The sequence below is a fragment of the Panulirus ornatus genome, chromosome 4 (genome assembly GCF_036320965.1).
Source record: "Panulirus ornatus isolate Po-2019 chromosome 4, ASM3632096v1, whole genome shotgun sequence".
Taxonomy (NCBI): Eukaryota; Metazoa; Arthropoda; class Malacostraca; order Decapoda; family Palinuridae; genus Panulirus; species Panulirus ornatus.
Genome location: NC_092227.1, coordinates 69,298,934 through 69,316,387, shown reverse-complemented (window position 1 = coordinate 69,316,387; position 17,454 = coordinate 69,298,934). Strand labels below are relative to the sequence as shown.

The window sequence follows — 17,454 nt, the reverse complement described above, 5'->3', positions numbered from 1 at the left end:
ACTTACTTTCTTAAGAAATTCAATTGCTATACGATCCACTTCAGCTGCCTTGCCATATTTGAGCTTATGCAAAGCTTTCACTACCTCTTCTCTCTACACCAACCCACTTTCCATGACTCTGTCACTTTGCATAATACCTTACCCAAACATCCTACATTTACCACATTCAACACTCCTTCAAAATGCTCACTTCATCTCCTCACTTCTTCACTACCTGTTATTACTTCCCCATTTACCCCCTTCACCAACGTTCCCATTTGTTCTCTTGTTTTTTGCACAATGTTAACCTTCAAAAACATCTCATTCTCCTAGAAGTTTACTGATACTCACACACCTTAACTTTCATTTACCCTCTTTTCAACCCCTGCACATTTCTCTTGACCTAATGCTGCTTTCTCTTATACATATCCCAATCAATTATACTCCTTCCTTTGTAAGTATTGCCTATGTACCTCCTTTTTTTCACAAGCAACTTTCCTTACTCATCCCACTTCCTAAAACCCTTTCTCACCTGCCTACTTCCCATCTTATGCATGCTACACTTATCTATTACACATGCCAGTACTGCTTCCCTAATTAACTCCCATTCTTCTCCCACTCCCCTAGCTTCCTTCACTTTCACCTGTTACCATTTGACACTCAATCTTTCCTGGTATTTCTTCACACAAATCTCTTTTACAAGCACACTTACTTTCACCACTCTCTTCTCACCCACATCATTTTTAGTTTTCAGAAACCTTCACAAAACTTTAATCTCACCACCAAATAATGATCATACACCCAACTAACTGCTCACCTCAGTAAATTTACATCCAAAAGTCTCTCTTTTGCATGCCTATCACTTGGTACGTATTCCACTAATACCTACTGACCATCTTTCCTACTCTTATGAGTATAATTGTGTACGTCCCTCCTTTCACACCAGGTATTCCCAATCACCAGCCTTCTTTCAACACACAACTCCACAAGCTGATCACCATTTCTATTCAAATTACTTAATACCTCATGGGCCCCAATCATATCATCAACTGTCACATTACTCCCTCTCTGCATTCAACATCCAGTTACTTTCATCAAAACTACTGACATGCTCACTCATCTCCAAAAACACTTGCCTCTCATCTTTCGTCTCATGGCCTGGTACATAATCACTGATAGTTACCCATGTATCACATTCCAATTTCATTTTTACCCACATAAGTCGGAAGCTCACTTCTTTTCACTCTCACACATTCCTTCAACTTTTGCTTCAAGAGAATAGCTACCGCTTACTTTTTACTCTTTTGCCCTTACTATTTACCCATATCTCTGATACCTGTTCTCTTCAGGAACTCCCTCAAAAGGGTGGCAATGACAAAAGAGTCCATAACTGGTGAAATCCTGAGCAACTTTTTAGCCATTTGTACCACAACCTTAACAAGCTACTGGCAGAAGTCAACTCTAGTGCAGTGTTTTCAGGGGCTCCTACCTAATGTTCCTATCTACCTATATCTCTGACACCTGTTCCAATTGGAACTCCCTCAAAGGGGCGGCCATGGCAACAGAGACACCATAACTAATGAACTCCAGTGCTGCTTCTCAGCCTTTAGTGCCTCACACTTAATAGGCCAATGGCACAGGGCCACTCTAGCGCAGTATGCTGAGGCTCCCACCTAATGTTCCTACTGACTTCTACTATCTAATGCTCCTGCCTAAATGTTTCTACCAACTACTATCTACTGCTCCTACCATTTTGCTAAAAGGCAGGGCTAGCATATAGTGCTCACCACAGGAAAAACTAGAGTTTTGAAGAACGAGTTGTGTGAGTTAAATGTTGTCAAGTGTTACAAAAGACAAGGAGAGATTGTATGTTTGTGGCCAGAATGCCTGTAGTCCACATGTTAGTGAGGCAGTTTAGAGTCTACATCTGATAATTCACTTGATAAGTTTTCTCTTCTTTGCTGGGTGAGCTGTGGCTTCTTTAGTATGTTCCTACTGACTACATCTACCTAATGTCTATCTAATGTACCAACCTATTTCTTCTACCTAATGCTCCCACCTAATGTTCGTACTTACTAATTCTGTCTAATGCTCCCACCAATTTTGACATAAGATTAGGCCAGAGCATAACATTCAACACCAGAAATATCTAGATACATAGAATGAGTTGTGTGAGTTAAGTGATTGATATTTGTGACAAGGAGAGACTGTATGTTTGTAGACAGAATGCCTGCAGTCCACGAGTAGGTTAGGTAGAAAGAAAAGACAGCTACCTAGGTCAAAGGAGTGCAACTTGACAACTACCACTAACTCTTTTGACACCCAGGCAAGTAATACCAGTAATATATCTCCATGGTCTCTGGATGCCTACCTACAACTACCTTTGCACTCAGATCAACCCCTACCTTTACTCCTAAGACATACCAAGACCATTCTCCCCCTTTACTCTAGCCTACGGCAGGTATCTCAACTAACTTAAGATATGAACCTGTGCAATTCATTTTCAGCAATGCTACCCACTCCTCCACACAAGTCATGATTGTTCAATCTATGTATTGACAGGGCCAGGAAGGAGATAAATGCAAAGATCTTACAATGAGGGTTGGAGGAGGTCATGGGAGGTGAATCAGTTGCTGTCTGCAGATGATGCGGTTCTAGTTGCAGACTGAAGACAGAAACTCCAGAACCTGGAGACAAATTTTGGGAAGTGTGTGAAAAGAAAAAGTCCATGATTATTGTAAATAAAAGTAAAATGATAAAATGCAGAAGGCATGCTTTAGATATTTTGGAATGGACTTAGCAGTGGATGGAACTATGGAAGCTGAAGTGATTCATATGGCAAGATAGGAGGCTAAAGTACTGGGCATACTTTGAATTACAAGGGAGAGATGGTCAGAGTCTGTGAGGGAAAAGGAGGTATGTCTGAGGGTTGTATGATGTGAAAAAAGGGTCCTTAATGCAAAAGAATGGAAATGGATGGAAGTGTTGGAAATGAAATGCCTGAAGACAAAATGTGATGTGAGGTGGGTTAATCCCAAAAAGAATGGCAGCATACGAAAAAGGTGTGGCAAGAAGGAGTGTATGAGGGAGAGAGCTGACTAGGGTATGGTGATTTGGTTTGACTTTTTTAGGTGATCAACATGGCATAGGTAAAACATACCCAATAATGCCCATTTGGGTGAAAAGACAAAACATGCATGAAAAAAAAATGAACGTGTTAATAAAGACTGCAAATTGTTTGCAGACACCTGACTGTTAAAGGTAAAAAAGCTATAAGAATATGAAAAATGTTAAAGGAAAAAGGCTATAAGAATATGAAAAAACGAAAGAAGGAATATAATTCCACTGCTTCGATGTCTGAGGAAAAATGTAGGTAATAGGATGGTTAATTGTCAGTGGCTGGTCTATACAGGGAAACCATGGGAAACAGCTGCCAAATGCATGATTTGGATCCAAGCTTCAGTGGCATGGATACATGCAGACAGATCATGAGAACAGTAGCCACAATAATACCTGAAAAACTGGAAAAGGGGAGAACCATCGAGGCAGACAGAAAGGGATGACTGCAAGTAAGTGATGCTTGGAGAATCAACGAGACAGAAGACTTCTGATTCCATCCTCACTAATAGAAAGGTGGATGAAGTTAGTGGATGGGCAAAGATAGACTATGGATGAAGTTAGTGGATGGGCAAAGACAGACTGAGTAAGAGAATATACAACTCAGAAATGGACAAAGTAAGAGGGATGGAGAGATCAAGTGGGAGATCGAAGGACGGAGTGAAAGAGGCTTTGAGCTACTGAGGCCTGGACATTCTGGAGGGTGTGAGGCAAGCATTGGATAAAAAATGAGAGTGTTATGGTATACAAGGGGTGATATGCTGTCAATGAGCAGAGCTAGGGTATATGAAGCATCCAGTGGAAACCAAGGAATGGCCTGTGGGCCTTGACTCTGAATGGAGGCTGTGTTTCTGGTGCATTATACATAACATCTAAAGGGAGGATGAGGGTAAATGAGGCCATCTCATCATTTCATGTTATTATCTGGCTAACATGGGACACAGAGAAAAGTGGAAAAAGACAAGGCAATGCAAATGAAGCAAAATTCAAATTACAAAAAAAAAAAAAGGACTTGGTATTCCAAATTAATAAAATGCTGACACAATAGGCTTACCAGTATCCAATGAGTAAAAATTAGGGTCAGGTGTACAAATAAGCCAACATCTTATTGTCATTTGTTTACTAAAGATATCAATGATAATTTGATGTACAATCCTGGCAAAAGGCAATTTATGCTCCTTAACTTACTTTAAAGTATTAGTCAGTAATTCTTCAGGACTCAGATTCATTGGAAGGCAACGGTTGCGGGATTTCACCATACTCCTAGCTTTGCGTTTCTCAAAGTCATCTTCATCTGAACTACTGCTACTACTTGTAGATGTGTGATGGGCTGTCTGCAGAAACACAAATAACTGTTAAAAATAATACTCAGCCTATCAAAACCTGGGTTTGCTTATTTGATGGGTAATTTTCTCTTGCCATACAGGTGGAAATACCAACAAATACTAGAAAAATCCCAGGAAGTAAAAACTGGATATCAATCTGCATAGACATATTCAGTACATATCTTAGTATGAATACTATAAATAAAAAAGAAATCATATTAGAATCAAAACATTAATTCACCTTGTGTTTGTGGTGAAAAATGTGCTTTCTTGCTGGAGAATTGAGATATCGCTTGTGATTCCTATGGTGTCTTCTAGGAGGAGAATCCTCATGATATCCAAGGGATCTTGATTTTTCTGTGAAAAATAAAAATCATCAAGATCTACACATATAAACAGACACGTGCGGATAAATGTTTATGAGGATCTACATGTCAGAAATGGAAGTAACAATGGGGAGAAGAAGACCACGAAAGAGAGGAAAGTATGGAATACAAAAGGCTTTGGAATACAGGAGCCTGAAAATTCAGAAGGGAGAGACACACACAGAGGATAAAATGACTTATATCACTGTGGTATGTGGGGGAGATAAAGTTAATGAGGTGAACTAAGACATGTGATGAACTCAAGGTAAACAACAGAGGAGTTTCAAAGCATGGCTGTAGGAAGTGAGTGCAGGTGTCAATACATTACAAGAGCTTACAAGAGCTAGAGAGTAAATGTGTGAAAATGAGCCCACTGTTTGTTTGTTCCTGATGTTACCTAATTAAGATTGGATAAGGTATAAAATATATATATATATCTCAGTGGAATTTATTAAAAAAGGGGGTGACTGTATTATTGACTGGTTGGTAAGGTTATTTAATGTATGTATGACTCACGGTGAGGTGCCTGAGGATTGGCGGAATGCGTGCATAGTGCCATTGTACAAAGGCAAAGGGGATAAGAGTGAGTGCTCAAATTACATAGGTATAAGTTTGTTGAGTATTCCTGGTAAATTATATGGGAGGGTATTGATTGAGAGGGTGAAAGCATGTACAGAGCAGCAGATTGGGGAAGAGCAGTGTGGTTTCAGAAGTGGTAGAGGATGTGTGGATCAGGTGTTTGCTTTGAAGAATGTATGTGAGAAATACTTAGAAAAGCAAATGGATTTGTATGTAGCATTTATGGATCTGGAGAAGGCATATGATAGAGTTGATAGAGATGCTCTGTGGAAGGTATTAAGAATATATGGTGTGGGAGGCAAGTTGTTAGAAGCAGTGAAAAGTTTTTATCGAGGATGTAAGGCATGTGTACGAGTAGGAAGAGAGGAAAGTGATTGGTTCTCAGTGAATGTAGGTTTGTGGCAGGGGTGTGTGATGTCTCCATGGTTGTTTAATTTGTTTATGGATGGGGTTGTTAGGGAGGTGAACGCAAGAGTTTTGGAAAGAGGGGCAAGTATGAAGTCTGTTGGGGATGAGAGAGCTTGGGAAGTGAGTCAGTTGTTGTTCGCTGATGATACAGCGCTGGAGGCTGATTCATGTGAGAAACTGCAGAAGCTGGTGACTGAGTTTGGTAAAGTGTGTGAAAGAAGAAAGTTGAGAGTAAATGTGAATAAGAGCAAGGTTATTAGGTACAGTAGGGTTGAGGGTCAAGTCAATTGGGAGGCGAGTTTGAATGGAGAAAAACTGGAGGAAGTGAAGTGTTTTAGATATCTGGGAGTGGATCTGGCAGCGGATGGAACCATGGAAGCGGAAGTGGATCATAGGGTGGGGGAGGGGGCGAAAATTCTGGGAGCCTTGAAGAATGTGTGGAAGTCGAGAACATTATCTCGGAAAGCAAAAATGAGTATGTTTGAAGGAATAGTGGTTCCAACAATGTTGTATGGTTGCGAGGCGTGGGCTATGGATAGAGTTGTGCGCAGGAGGATGGATGTGCTGGAAATGAGATGTTTGAGGACAATGTGTGGTGTGAGGTGGTTTGATCGAGTAAGTAACGTAAGGGTAAGAGAGATGTGTGGAAATAAAAAGAGCGTGGTTGAGAGAGCAGAAGAGGGTGTTTTGAAATGGTTTGGGCACATGGAGAGAATGAGTGAGGAAAGATTGACCAAGAGGATATATGTGTCGGAGGTGGAGGGAACGAGGAGAAGAGGGAGACCAAATTGGAGGTGGAAAGATGGAGTGAAAAAGATTTTGTGTGATCGGGGCCTGAACATGCAGGAGGGTGAAAGGAGGGCAAGGAATAGAGTGAATTGGAGCAATGTGGTATACCGGGGTTGACGTGCTGTCAGTGGATTGAATCGGGGCATGTGAAGCGTCTGGGGTAAACCATGGAAAGCTGTATAGGTATGTATATTTTGCGTGTGTGGACGTATGTATATACATGTGTATGGGGGTGGGTTGGGCCATTTCTTTCGTCTGTTTCCTTGCGCTACCTTGCAAACGCGGGAGACAGCGACAAAAAAAAGAAGAAAAAAAAAAAAAAATGATTCATGGTGAGGTGCCTGAGGATTGCCGGAATGCGTGCATAGTGCCATTGTACAAAGGCAAAGGGGATAAGAGTGAGTGCTCAAATTACAGAGGTATAAGTTTGTTGAGTGTTCCTGGTAAATTATATGGCAGGGTATTGATTGAGAGGGTAAAGGCATGTACAGAGCATCAGATTGGGGAAGAGCAGTGTGGTTTCAGAAGTGGTAGAGGATGTGTGGATCAGGTGTTTGCTTTGAAGAATGTATGAGAGAAATACTTAGAAAAGCAAATGGATTTGTATGTAGCATTTATGGATCTGGAGAAGGCATATGATAGAGTTGATAGAGATGCTCTGTGGAAGGTATTAAGAATATATGGTGTGGGAGGCAAGTTGTTAGAAGCAGTGAAAAGTTTTTATCGAGGATGTAAGGCATGTGTACATGTAGGAAGAGAGGAAAGTGATTGGTTCTCAGTGAATGTAGGTTTGCAGCAGGGGTGTGTGATGTCTCCATGGTTGTTTAATTTGCTTATGGGTGGGGTTGTTAGGGAGGTTAATGCAAGAGTTTTGGAAAAAGGGGCAAGTATGCAGTCTGTTGTGGATGAGAGAGCTTGGGAAGTGAGTCAGTTGTTGTTCGCTGATGATACAGCGCTGGTGGCTGATTTGTGTGAGAAACTGCAGAAGCTGGTGACTGAGTTTGGTAAAGTGTGTGAAAGAAGAAAGTTAAGAGTAAATGTGAATAAGAGCAAGGTTATTAGGTACAGTAGGGTTGAGGGTCAAGTCAATTGGGAGGTAAGTTTGAATGGAGATAAACTGGAGGAAATGAAGTGTTTTAGATATCTGGGAGTGGATCTGGCAGCGGATGGAAGCATGGAAGCGGAAGTGAATCATAGGGAGGGGGAGGGGGCAAAAATTCTGGGAGCCTTGAAGAATGTTTGGAAGTCGAGAACATTATCTCGGAAAGCAAAAATGGGTATGTTTGAAGGAATAGTGGTTCCAACAATGTTGTATGGTTGCGAGGCATGGGCTATGGATAGAGTTGTGTGGAGGAGGGTGGATGTGCTGGAAATGAGATGTTTAAGGACAATATGTGGTGTGAGGTGGTTGGTCGAGTAAGTAATCTTAGGGTAAGAGAGATGTGTAGAAATAAAAAGTGTGGTTGAGAGAGCAGAAGAGGGTGTTTTGAAATTGTTTGGTCACATGGAGAGAATGAATGAGGAAAGATTGACAAAGAGGATATATGTATCAGAGGTGGAGGGAACGAGGAGAAGTGGGAGACCAAATTGGAGGTGGCAAGATGGAGTGAAAAAGATTTTGAGTGATCGGGGCCTAAACATGCAGGAGGGTGAAAGGCGTGCAAGGAATAGAGTGAATTGGAACGATGTGGTATACTGGGGTCGATGTGCTGTTAATGGATTGAACCAGGGCATGTGAAGCGTCTGGGGTAAACCATGGAAAGTTCTGTGAGGCCTGGATGTGGAAAGGGAGCTGTGGTTTCAGTGCATTATTACATGACAGCTAGAGACTGAGTGTGAACGAATGGGGCTTTTGTTGTCTTTTCCTAGCGCTACCTCGCACACAAGGGGGGAGGGGGTTGCTATTCCATGTGTGGCGAGGTGGCGATGGGAATAAATAAAGGCAGACAGTATGAATTATGTACATGTGTATATGTGTGTGTGTATATATATGTGTACATTGAGATGTATAGATATGTATATTTGCGTGTGTGGATGTGTATGTATATACATGTGTATGGGGGTGGGTTGGGCCATTTCTTTCGTCTGTTTCCTTGCGCTACCTTGCTAACGTGGGAGACAGCGACAAAGCAAAATAAATAAAAATAAAAAAATAATCTCAGTAAAACTAAGGATTGAGTATTCTAAAGGACTATTGAATGTGTTAGTTGACAAGGTGTGGTTGTGATGAGATGGTATGTGAAGCAAGTGAGTTAATTTGAATGGTACGGTGAAAGTCTTACTTACAAGGAAATGAAGTAAATTGGTTGGACTTGATTAGGTTGCAAGTGAGTTTGTCAAGAAAATGGGTGACAGTGAGATTGATCAGTCAGATTTTTCAGTCCATGTACAGCCACAGGGTTGGTGTCTGAGTTCTGTTATATAGTGTCTTTATATAAGATAAAGAATAATTATTTTTTTTTTTTTTTTTTTTTTTTTTTTTTATACTTTGTCGCTGTCTCCCGCGTTTGCGAGGTAGCGCAAGGAAACAGACGAAAGAAATGGCCCAACCCCCCCCATACACATGTATATACATACGTCCACACACGCACATATACATACCTACACAGCTTTCCATGGTTTACCCCAGACGCTTCACATGTCTTGATTCAATCCACTGACAGCACGTCAACCCCGGTATACCACATTGCTCCAATTCACTCTATTCCTTGCCCTCCTTTCACCCTCCTGCAAGTTCAGGCCCCGATCACACAAAATCTTTTTCACTCCATCTTTCCACCTCCAATTTGGTCTCCCTCTTCTCCTCGTTCCCTCCACCTCCGACACATATATCTTCTTGGTCAACCTTTCCTCACTCATTCTCTCCATGTGCCCAAACCATTTCAAAACACCCTCTTCTGCTCTCTCAACCACGCTCTTTTTATTTCCACACATCTCTCTCACCCTTACGTTACTTACTCGATCAAACCACCTCACACCACACATTGTCCTCAGACATCTCATTTCCAGCACATCCATCCTCCTGCGCACAACTCTATCCATAGCCCACGCCTCGCAACCATACAACATTGTCGGAACCACTATTCCTTCAAACATACCCATTTTTGCTTTCCGAGATAATGTTCTCGACTTCCACACATTCTTCAAGGCTCCCAGAATTTTCGCCCCCTCCCCCACCCTATGGTCCAATTCTGCTTCCATGGTTCCATCCGCTGCCAGATCCACTCCCAGATATCTAAAACACTTCACTTCCTCCAGTTTTTCTCCATTCAAACTCACATCCCAATTGAATTGACCCTCAACCCTACTGTACCTAATGACCTTGCTCTTATTCACATTTACTCTTAACTTTCTTCTTCCACACACTTTACCAAACTCCGTCACCAGCTTCTGCAGTTTCTCACATGAATCAGCCACCAGCGCTGTATCATCAGCGAACAACAACTGACTCACTTCCCAAGCTCTCTCATCCCCAACAGACTTCATACTTGCCCCTCTTTCCAAAACTCTTGCCTTTACCTCCCTAACAACCCCATCCATAAACAAATTAAACAACCATGGAGACATCACACACCCCTGCCGCAAACCTACATTCACTGAGAACCAATCACTTTCCTCTCTTCCTACACGTACACATGCCTTACATCCTCGATAAAAACTTTTCACTGCTTCTAACAACTTTCCTCCCACACCATATATTCTTAATACCTTCCACAGAGCATCTCTATCAACTCTATCATATGCCTTCTCCAGATCCATAAATGCTACATACAAATCCATTTGCTTTTCTAAGTATTTCTCACATACATTCTTCAAAGCAAACACCTGATCCACACATCCTCTACCACTTCTGAAACCACACTGCTCTTCCCCAATCTGATGCTCTGTACATGCCTTCACCCTCTCAATCAATACCCTCCCATACAATTTACCAGGAATACTCAACAAACTTATACCTCTGTAATTTGAGCACTCACTCTTATCCCCTTTTCCTTTGTACAATGGCACTATGCACGCATTCCTCCAATCCTCAGGCACCTCACCATGAGTCATACATACATTAAATAACCTTACCAACCAGTCAACAATACAGTCACCCCCTTTTTTAATAAATTCCACTGCAATACCATCCAAGCCTGCTGCCTTGCCGGATTTCATCTTCCGCAAAGCTTTCACTACCTCTTCTCTGTTTACCAAATCGTTTTCCCTAACCCTCTCACTTTGCACACCACCTCGACCAAAACACCCTATATCTGCCACTCTATCATCAGACACATTCAACAAACCTTCAAAATACTCACTCCATCTCCTTCCCACATCACCACTACTTGTTATCACCTCCCCATTTGCGCCCTTCACTAAAGTTCCCATTTGCTCCCTTGTCTTACGCACTTTATTTACCTCCTTCCAGAATAAAAATAAAAACTCAAATTACAAAGGTTTAAATCTGTTAAGCATAACCAGTAAGGTGGACGTTAAAGACTGAGAGGGGTGGTGGCATGGATAGAGTATCAGATTGGGGAGAAGCAAGATGGCTTCTGGAGAGGCAGAGAATATATGAACCAGGTAGTTGCTTTGAAAAATTTGTGAAAAATACTCGATGGAAGAAAAAAAAAGAATTTATATGATATTTATGGACCTGCAGAGAGAGAGTATGATAGGGATGACAAAGATATTTTGTTGGTGTTACCGATATTTGGAATGTGAAGAAAGCTAGTAGGTGCAGTCAGATCTTTTTATCAGCACACTAAGAAGGAACGAGGATAAGCAGTTCCATGTGAAGGTGGATCTGTATCAAGGATGTAAATTGTCATCATGGTTGTTTAGTCAATTCACATGCAAGTGCTGAGGCTGATAATTGCAAGTGTCTAACAGAAAAGGGTGAAAACAGAGTAAGATGACACTGGGATGCCTGGTGAATCAAATGCTCTTTGCAGATAACACAGTTTTAAAGGTAAACTCACGGGTAAAACTCCAGAAGGTAATGTCTGAGTTTTGGCATGTATGTGTGTGTGTGTGTGTGTGTGTGTGTGTGTGTGAGAGGGGAAAGTTGAGAGTTAATGTACGCAAAAGTAAGGTAAGATGGAGAAGGGGAGCAAGAAAGGATGGTTTGAGTTAACATGAATGGTGAAAACCTACAGTAAGTGGAATGCATCACATACCAGAAAGAGGACATGACACTGGATGGAGCCATGGAAGCTGAAGTAAGTCATAAGGGGGGAGAGAGCTAAGGTACACTGAGAACTGAATGAAAGAAGCTGGAGTCTATTAGGGAAAAAATATTTTTTTCCCGGGTATGTTTAAGAGTAAAACAGCCTAACAGCATTATAAGGATGCAAGTCATAGATCGTGAATGTGTAAAAATAGAAAACAGTGGACAAGTTGGAAATAAAATGGCTGACGACAATGTATGGTGTGAAGTGAGTTGCTTATTTGCATAATGACTGCGCAAGAGAGGTGTAACTTCAGCGGTGTAGTGGCTAGCATTTCTCGTAATGAATCAATGCACAGCCCCATATCAAGTCTGAATCCTGTGCTTGGCATTCCGCCCACAGTAAATGCACCTCTTCAACTTCCCTAAGGGCTGGTAAATAAACTGGGTACTTGACCTTGGCTTCGGTATATACATATTTTTTTCCGTATGTATGTATGGATCATGGTGAAGTGCCTGAGGATTGGCAGACTGCATGTATAGTGCCACTATACAAAGGCAAGGGGGATAAAAGTGAGTGTTCAAACTACAGAGGAATTAGTTTGTAAGAAATACTTAGAAAAACAGATGGATTTGTACGTAGCATTTATGGATCTGGAAAGGGCATGTGAGAGGGTTGTAAGAGATGCTTTGTGAAGGGATTTAAGAGTATATGGTATGGGAGATAAGCTTCCTGAAGCAGTGAAAAGTTTTTATCAAGGATGTAAGGCATGTGTATGAGTAGGAAGAGAGGAGAGTGACTGCTTCCCAGTGAAGGTCGGTCTGCGGCAGGGGTGTGTGATGTCACCAAGATTGTTTAATTTGTTCATGGATCGGGTGGTTAGAGAGGAAAATGCAAGAGTTTTGGAAAGAGGAGTGAGTATGTAGTCTGCTGTGGATGAGAGGGCTGGGAAGTGAGTCATTTGTTGTTTACCGATGATACAGCACTGGTGACTCATTAGAGTGAGAAACTGCAGAAGTTGGTGACTGAGTTCGGAGAAGTGTGTGAAAGAAAGGTTAGAGTAAGTGTGAATAAAAGTAAAGTTATTAGGTTCAGAAGGTTTGAGGGACAAGTCAGTTGGGATGTAAGTTGGAAATCAGAAAAACTGGAGGAAGTTAAGTGTTTTTGATATCTGGTAGTGAACTGGGCAGCGAATGGAACCACGGAAGCGGAAGTGAGTCATAGGGTGGGAGAGGGTGTGAAGGTTTTGAGAGCGATGAAGAATGCATGGAAAGAGAAAACATTATCTCCAAGGGTGGATGTGTTGGAAATGAAATGTTTGAGGACAATATGTGGTGTGAGATGGATTGATCGAGTAAGTAATGAAAGGGTAAGAGAGATGTGTGGTAATAATGAGTGGATGAGAGAGCAGAAGAGGTTGTGGCAAAATGGTTTGGTCATATAGAGAGAATGAGTGAGGAAAGGTTGACAAAAAGGATATATATCAGAGGTAGAGGGAACAAGGGAGAAGTGGGAAATCAAATTGGAGGTAGAAGGATGGAGTGAAGAAGATTCTAAGCGATCGAGGCCTCAACATGCAGGAGGGTGAAAGGAACAGTGTGAATTGGAACGATGTAGTATACTGGGGTTGACATGCTGTCAATGGACTGAACCAGGGCATGTGAAACATTTGCGGTAAACCATGGAAAGGTTTGTGGGGCTGGGATGTGGATTGGGAGCTGTGGTTTCAATGCATTACACATGACAGCTAGAGACTGAGTATGAGCGAATGAGGCCTTTTCTTCTCTGTTTTTCTAGCACTACTTAACTAATGCACGGGGTTGTAATGCTGTTTCCTGTGAGGCAGGCTGGTGCCGGGAATGGATGAAGGTAAGGAAGTATGAATATGTAAATGTGTATATATGTATATGTCTGAGTATGTGTATGTATATGTGTTGATATGTATACCTATGTGTGTACATGTATGTATATATGTGACTGTGTTGTTGATTGGTTGATATGGATATTCAATGTATGTATGGACCATGGTGAAGTGCCTGAGGATTGATGGAATACATGCTTAGTGCCACTGTACAAAGGCAAAGGGGATAAAAGTGAGTGTTTAAACTACAGAGGCATAAGTTTGTTGAGTACTCCTGGGAAATTATATGGGAGGGTATTGATTGTCGGGGTGAAAGCATGTGCAGAGCATCAGACTGGGGAAAAGCAGTGTGGTTTTAGAAGTGGTAGAGGATGTGTCAATCAGGTGTTTGTTTTGACGAATGTATTTATTATATTTATTTTGCTCTGTCGCTGTCTCCCGCGTTAGCGAGGTAGCGCAAGGAAACAGATGAAAGAATGGCCCAACCCACCCACATACACATGTATATACATACATGTCCACACACAGCACATATACATACCTATACATCTCAATGTATACATATATATACACACACACTTATACATATATACACATGTACATAATTCATACTGTCTGCCTTTATTCATTCCCATCGCCATCCCGCCACACATGGAATAACAACACCCTCCCCCCTAATGTGAGCAAGGTAGCGCTAGGAAAAGACAACAAAGGCCACATTCGTTCACACTCAGTCTCTAGCTGTCATGTAATAATGCACTGAAACCACACCTCCCTTACCACATCCAGGCCCCACAGAACTTTCCATGGTTTACCCCAGACGCTTCAATCCATTGACAGCACATCGACCCCGGTATACCACATCGTTCCAATTCACTCTATTCCTTGCACGCCTTTCACCCTCCTGCATGTTCAGGCCCCAATCACTCAAAATCTTTTTCACTCCATCTTTCCACCTCCAATTTGGTCTCCCACTTCTCCTCGTTCCCTCCCCCTCTGACGCATATATCCTCTTGGTCAATTTTTCCGCACTCATTCTCTCCATGTGACCAAACCATTTCAAAAAACCCTCTTCTGCTCTCTCAACCACACTCTTTTTATTACCACACATCTCTCTTACCCTATTATTACTTACTCGATCAAACCACCTCACACCACATATTGTCCTCAAGCATCTCATTTCCAGCACATCCACCTTCCTGCGCACAACTCTATCCATAGCCCACGCCTACGGATAATTTTTTTTTTTTTTTTTTTTTGCTTTGTCGCTGTCTCCCGCGTTTGCGAGGTAGCGCAAGGAAACAGACGAAAGAAATGGCCCAACCCACCCCCATACACATGTATATACATACGTCCACACACGCAAATATACATACCTACACAGCTTTCCATGGGTTACCCCAGACGCTTCACATGCCCTGATTCAATCCACTGACAGCACGTCAACCCCGGTATACCACATCCATCCAATTCACTCTATTCCTTGCCCTCCTTTCACCCTCCTGCATGTTCAGGCCCCGATCACACAAAATCTTTTTCACTCCATCTTTCCACCTCCAATTTGGTCTCCCACTTCTCCTTGTTCCCTCCACCTCCGACACATATATCCTCTTGGTCAATCTTTCCTCACTCATTCTCTCCATGTGCCCAAACCATTTCAAAACACCCTCTTCTGCTCTCTCAACCATGCTCTTTTTATTTCCACACATCTCTCTTACCCTTACGTCACTTACTCGATCAAACCACCTCACACCACACATTGTCCTCAAACATCTCATTTCCAGCACTTCCATCCTCCTGCGCACAACTCTATCCATAGCCCACGCCTCGCAACCATACAACATTGTTGGAATCACTATTCCTTCAAACATACCCATTTTTGCTTTCCGAGATAATGTTCTCGACTTCCACACATTCTTCAAGGCTCCCAGAATTTTCGCCCCCTCCCCCATCCTATGATCCACTTCCGCTTCCATGGTTCCATCCGCTGCCAGATCCACTCCCAGATATCTAAAACACTTTACTTCCTCCAGTTTTTCTCCATTCAAACTTACCTCCCAATTGACTTGACCCTCAACCCTACTGTACTTAATAACCTTGCTCTTATTCACATTTACTCTTAACTTTCTTCTTTCACACACTTTACCAAACTCAGTCACCAGCTTCTGCAGTTTCTCACATGAATCAGCCACCAGCGCTGTATCATCAGCGAACAACAACTGACTCACTTCCCAAGCTCTATCATCCACAACAGACTTCATACTTGCCCCTCTTTCCAAAACTCTTGCATTCACCTCCCTAACAACCCCATCCATAAACAAATTAAACAACCATGGAGACATCACACACCCCTTCCGCAAACCTACATTCACTGAGAACCAATCACTTTCCTCTCTTCCTACAGGTACACATGCCTTACATCCTCGATAAAAACTTTTCACTGCTTCTAACAACTTGCCTCCCACACCATATATTCTTAATATCTTCCACAGAGCATCTCTATCAACTCTATCATATGCCTTCTCCAGATCCATAAATGCTACATACAAATCCATTTGCTTTTCTAAGTATTTCTCACACACATTCTTCAAAGCAAACACCTTATCCACACATCCTCTACCACTTCTGAAACCACACTGCTCTTCCCCAATCTGATGCTCTGTACATGCCTTCACCCTCTCAATCATGTATGTGGGAAATGTAGCATTTGTATGTAGCATTTATGGATCTGGAGAAGGCATTTGACAGGGTTGCCAGAGATGCTTTGTGGAAGCTTTTAAGAGTATATGGTGTAGGAGGTAAGTTGCTAAAAGCAGTGAAAAGTTTTTATCAAGGATATAAGGCACATGAATGAGTAGGAAGGGAGAGTGATTGATTCCCAGTGAAAGTCTGGTTGTTTAATTTGTTTATGGATGGGGTGGTTAGAGAGGTAAATGCAAGAGTTTTGGAGAGAGGGGCGAGTATGCAGTCTGTTGCAGACGAGAGGGCCTGGGAAGTGAGTTAGTTATTGTTTGCCGATGATACAGCTCTAGTGATTGATTCGTGTGAGAAAATGCAGGAGTTGGTCACTGAGTTTGAAAAAGTCTGTGAAAGGAGAAAGTTGACAGTAAATGTGAATAAGAGCAAAGTTATTAGGTTCAGTAGTGTTAAGGGACAAATCAAATATGGAGGTAAGTTTGAATGGAGAAAAATTGGAGGAAGTGAAGTGTTTTAGATATCTAGGAGTGGACTTAGCAGCGGATGGAACCATGGAAGTGGAAGTGAGTCACAGGGAGGGGGGAGGGGGTGAAGGTTCTGGGAGCATTGAAGAATGTGTGGAAGGCAAGAATGTTATCTTGGAGAGCAAAAATGGGTATGTCTCAAGGAACAGTGGTTCCATCAATGTTATATGGTTGCAAGGCATGGGCTATTGATAGGGTAGTGCGGAGGAGGGTGGATGTGTTGGAAATGAGATGTTTGAGGACAATATGTGGTGTGAGGTGGTTTGATCGAGTAAGTAATGAAAGGGTAAGAGAGATCTGTGGTAATAAAAAGAGTGTGGTTGAGAGAGTAGAAGAGGGTGTGTTAAAATGCTTTGGATACATGGAGAGAATGAGTGAGGAAAGATTGACAAAGAGGATATATGTGTCAGAGGTGGAGGGAACAAGGAGAAGCAGGAAACCAAATTGGAGGTAGAGGGATGAAGTGAAAAAGATTCTGAGTGATCGGGGCCTGAACATGCAGGAGGATGAGAGGAATGCAAGGAATAGAGTGAATTGGAATGATGTGGTATACCGGGGTCGACATGTCAATGGATTGAACTAGAGCACATGAAGTATCTTGGGTAAACCATGGAAAGGTGCGTGGAGTCTGGATGTGAAAAGGGAGCTGCGGTTTCA

General features: G+C 42.1%; 1 protein-coding gene across 1 annotated transcript in view; it reads right to left on the bottom strand.

Annotated features, from left to right (window-relative positions):
* LOC139767104 (uncharacterized) overlaps nucleotides 1-17,454 on the bottom strand; it is a 415,796-nt gene that overhangs the window by 206,325 nt on the left and 192,017 nt on the right. The window contains 2 exon segments of the mRNA XM_071696092.1: nucleotides 4,285-4,430; nucleotides 4,663-4,778. Of these exon segments, the coding sequence (XP_071552193.1) occupies nucleotides 4,285-4,430; nucleotides 4,663-4,778 (262 nt within the window).